Source organism: Saprolegnia diclina, assembly GCF_000281045.1.
Source record: "Saprolegnia diclina VS20 unplaced genomic scaffold supercont1.137, whole genome shotgun sequence".
Classification (NCBI taxonomy): domain Eukaryota; phylum Oomycota; class Saprolegniomycetes; order Saprolegniales; family Saprolegniaceae; genus Saprolegnia; species Saprolegnia diclina.
The window spans coordinates 1,975-5,309 of NW_008246204.1; the positions used below are offsets into that span (position 1 = coordinate 1,975).

General features: G+C 54.3%; 3 protein-coding genes across 3 annotated transcripts in view; 2 read left to right on the forward strand and 1 right to left on the reverse strand.

Moving 5' to 3' along the window:
* The window catches only part of SDRG_16591 (hypothetical protein), a gene marked incomplete at both ends in the record, with an annotated part of 888 nt that extends 369 nt beyond the window's left edge, over positions 1 to 519 (forward strand). Inside the window, one exon of the mRNA XM_008622807.1 lies at positions 49 to 519. Within this exon, the coding sequence (XP_008621029.1) occupies positions 49 to 519 (471 nt within the window). The remainder of the gene's footprint in view (positions 1 to 48) is intronic.
* A 616-nt stretch (positions 520 to 1,135) lies between these two features.
* On the forward strand, positions 1,136 to 1,924 carry SDRG_16592 (hypothetical protein). The gene has a single exon (XM_008622808.1). It carries the CDS (start codon positions 1,153 to 1,155, stop codon positions 1,891 to 1,893), a length of 741 nt encoding a protein of 246 aa, XP_008621030.1. The 5' UTR covers positions 1,136 to 1,152; the 3' UTR covers positions 1,894 to 1,924.
* An 851-nt stretch (positions 1,925 to 2,775) lies between these two features.
* The window catches only part of SDRG_16593 (hypothetical protein), a gene marked incomplete at its 5' end in the record, with an annotated part of 768 nt that continues 208 nt past the window's right edge, over positions 2,776 to 3,335 (reverse strand). Inside the window, one exon of the mRNA XM_008622809.1 lies at positions 2,776 to 3,312. Within this exon, the coding sequence (XP_008621031.1) occupies positions 2,860 to 3,312 (453 nt within the window). The 3' untranslated portion in view covers positions 2,776 to 2,859. The remainder of the gene's footprint in view (positions 3,313 to 3,335) is intronic.

Sequence of the window (3,335 nt, forward strand, 5' to 3'; positions counted from 1 at the left end):
TACCACACCGTGCCCTTCCTCCTCGACAACGGCAATCCGATCTTCGAGTCGGCGATCATTGCGCAGTTCCTCGACGTCAAGTACAACGGCGGCAAGCTGCACCACCGCGACCACCCCGAGCATGCTGCGTTGGCGCAGCTGGCCCAGGCCAAGTTTGAAATTGGTCCGTTCTACGGTCTTTTGCGCAACCAGGACCCGACCAAGAAGGAGAGTTTTGAAGCCGACATTCGCGAGACGCTCGACGAACTCGAGAAGATCTACCGCGAGCACGCGGCCGAGTTCCGCGCCAAGGGCCCGTACCTCTTTGGCGATGAGCTGAGCAGCGCCGAGATCAACATCATCCCGTTCTTCTTCCGCTTCCAGATCATTCTCAAACACTACCGCGACTTTGAGCTCCTTACGGGCTACCCGCTCCTCACAGCCGCGTACGAAGCCGCGGTCGCGCGCCCGGCGTTCAAGCAGACGATCAAGGAGCCCGAGTTCTTTATCAACGCGTATGCCAAGTACGCCAACCCGTAATTTTCTCAATATAAACACTCCTTCCCTGCGACTTTGACACATGTGGAATTTAGAGGCAATAACGCTATCTGACAAGCCAGAACCAGTCATACCCGTAGCGATAGGATATTCTTCTGACGCGAGATCACGCCGCGCGGTAGCGGCTATCCTGTAGTATTCCTTTTTGCTTCATTCCTGCAAAAGTTGGCTTCATGGTCCATGCAACAAAACCCTGTCGCGGGCGGGTCAAGATTCTTCAGCATCCCCGACGCCTACAACATAATCCTTCAACCAACACAATCTCACATGCCTTGTCGATACCTCCTCGTGCCTCCTCGCGTTGCTTCCTTGGGCAATACCTGGTACTCTAGTACATAGTTGTCGGAGGAAGTTCAACCCAAGTTTGTTCCCTGGGTTCCGCCCGACGAAGCACGGAAGGTTGGGGCGCCGACTTCGCCGGAACGGGTTGGCGTGCTGTTGGACGAATACCGCTCTCGGATTGGTCCATTGCGACTGCTCGCTGGCCTCTTCGTCGTTTTGATTGGTCAACGCCTTGCATACAAATCCAAAGAGTCAATGTTGAAAAATCCCGCGGCCAAATCCTGTCTCACTGATCGTCATTTTCCAATTTCCAGCAAACCAGAACAAGAACCCATGTCGACGGCCGACCTCAATGTGATCGAGTACACGGCGCTCTCGGACGCCGAGCTCGCTTCCTTCAAGACTAAAGACGGCAAGGTCCACCTCTTCAACAACTTCGTGTGTCCCTTTGGCCACCGCGCGCTGTGGGCTGCCGCCGAAGTCGACGTGCCCTTCCAGATCGTCAACATTGACCTCGGCGACATGCCGGCGAGCTACGTGGCCAACTTTAACCGGTACCACACGGTGCCGTTCTTGCTCGACAATGGCTACGCCGTGTACGAGTCGGCGATCGTTGCGCAGTTTTTGGATGCCAAGTACAACAACGGTGCGATCCACAACCGCGATTTTCCCGAGCACGCAGCGCTCGCGCAGTTGGCCCAAGCCAAGTTTGAGGCCGGCCCTTTCTACGCCCTTTTGCGCAACAAGGACCCGGCCAAGAAGGCCGAGCTCGAGGCCAACTTGCACGAATCGCTGAGCGAACTCGAAAAGATTTACCGCGACCACGCGGCCGAGTTTCGGTCCAAGGGCCCGTACTTGCTCGGCGACAAGTTCAGCAGCGCCGAGCTCAACATTGTCACGTTCCTCTTCCGCTTCAAGCACATCCTCAAGCACTACCGCGACTTTGACATTCTTGAGGGCCTCCCGCTCCTCTCGGCGGCGCTCGAGGCGTCGAGCCAACGCCCGGCGTTCAAGAAAACGACCAAGGAGCCCGAGTACTACATCCAGGGCTATGCCAAGTTTGCCAACGCGTAAAAAATTGTCTTTATTGCTTCTGACTACACTATGCTCTTTCTTTCTTTCAAAACGTCAAAACGGAATGTGGAGCAGACTGCGAGTACCGAGAGTACAGTTTGTACATTTCTGGTCCTGATTCAAACAAGGTGCAAAGACGTTATGTGTTACCGAAGACTGAAAAATTATATATGTAGTCGACTAGTTAGACGTTGACCGGTCATGATTGGTGTGTTGAATGACTATTTTTGTGCGCAAAAAGAGACATGGAAATGAGATCGTGATCTCTTGATAACTAGCATATGTATGGATGATGCGTCTCATAGACATACCGGCATTGTCTTCACATTCGCGGACGAGTGCATCGCCTGACGTGCCCAACCCACAGAAAGTTAATGTCAAGCACTGATTCCGAATGCATATTGTCGGGACTCCTACAACAAATAACATAGTCCAATCGACATCTTTACTGATCAAGGTTGACTGGTACAGGAGGATGAAGCTACCGAGGTCCCCCGTTTGCCATCGAGGAGACAGACCTATTGAGCAAAAGCAATACTGAAAACGAGCTTCTGGTTTCGTACCTTCTTGCCGCTCGACCCGTTGCGACTATTCCAATGCGTACAAGATCCAGGCACATAGCAAGCGAGCTCGAGCCATCCACGATCTTCTAGTATCAGTCAAAAGCTAACTCGCCTCACCAACCTCTGGCATGGCGGACACCAACACGGCCTCAAGTAGCTCGGTCTTGTTAGAGGAATGTCCTTTTCGGGAGCACTCGACCAACGTGAGCTTTGCGTTTGCCAAAGTGTTGGGGTTGTAGACAGTCTAGCTTGTATCTGTTGTGTCAATACGACACGAATCGTTTTTGGTGTCGAGTGCCCAACTTGATCGGACAGAGTTTTTGAGATGAATGTGAAACATGTTGGTGGTTTAGTCATCCAAATACTACAGCGACTAGCGAGTCGTCACAGGAGTACTACTTGTTCACGGGTTGGCGTACGTGGCATACGCATGGATGTAGTACTCGGGGTCGCGCGCCGAGCGCTTGAACGCCGGGCGTGCGATCGCGGCTTCGTACGCCGCCGTGAGAAGCGGAAAGCCCTTGGTCACGTCAAAGTCGCGGTAGTGACCAAGAACGTGCTTGAAGTGGAAGAGGAACGGCACGATGCTGATCTCGGCGCTGCTGAGGTCGGCGCCGAGAAGATACGGGCCGTCGGCGCGAAAGTCGGCCGCGTGGTCGCGGTAGATCTTCTCGAGCTCGCCAAGCGAATCGCGTAGGTTGGCCTCGAGCTTGTCCTTCTTGGCCGGGTCTTGGTTGAGAAGAAGGGCGAAAAACGGGCCAGCCTCAATCTTGGCTTGGGCCAGCTGCGCCAACGCCGCGCGCTCGGGGCTGTCGCGGCTGTGGAGCTTCCCGTCGTTGTACTTGGCGTCCAAGAACTGCGCGACGATCGCCGACTCGT

Excerpts from the sequence above, each read along its gene's own strand:
- SDRG_16592 (XM_008622808.1), top strand. The coding sequence starts at position 1,153 with ATGTCGACGGCCGACCTCAATGTGATCGAGTACACGGCGCTCTCGGAC.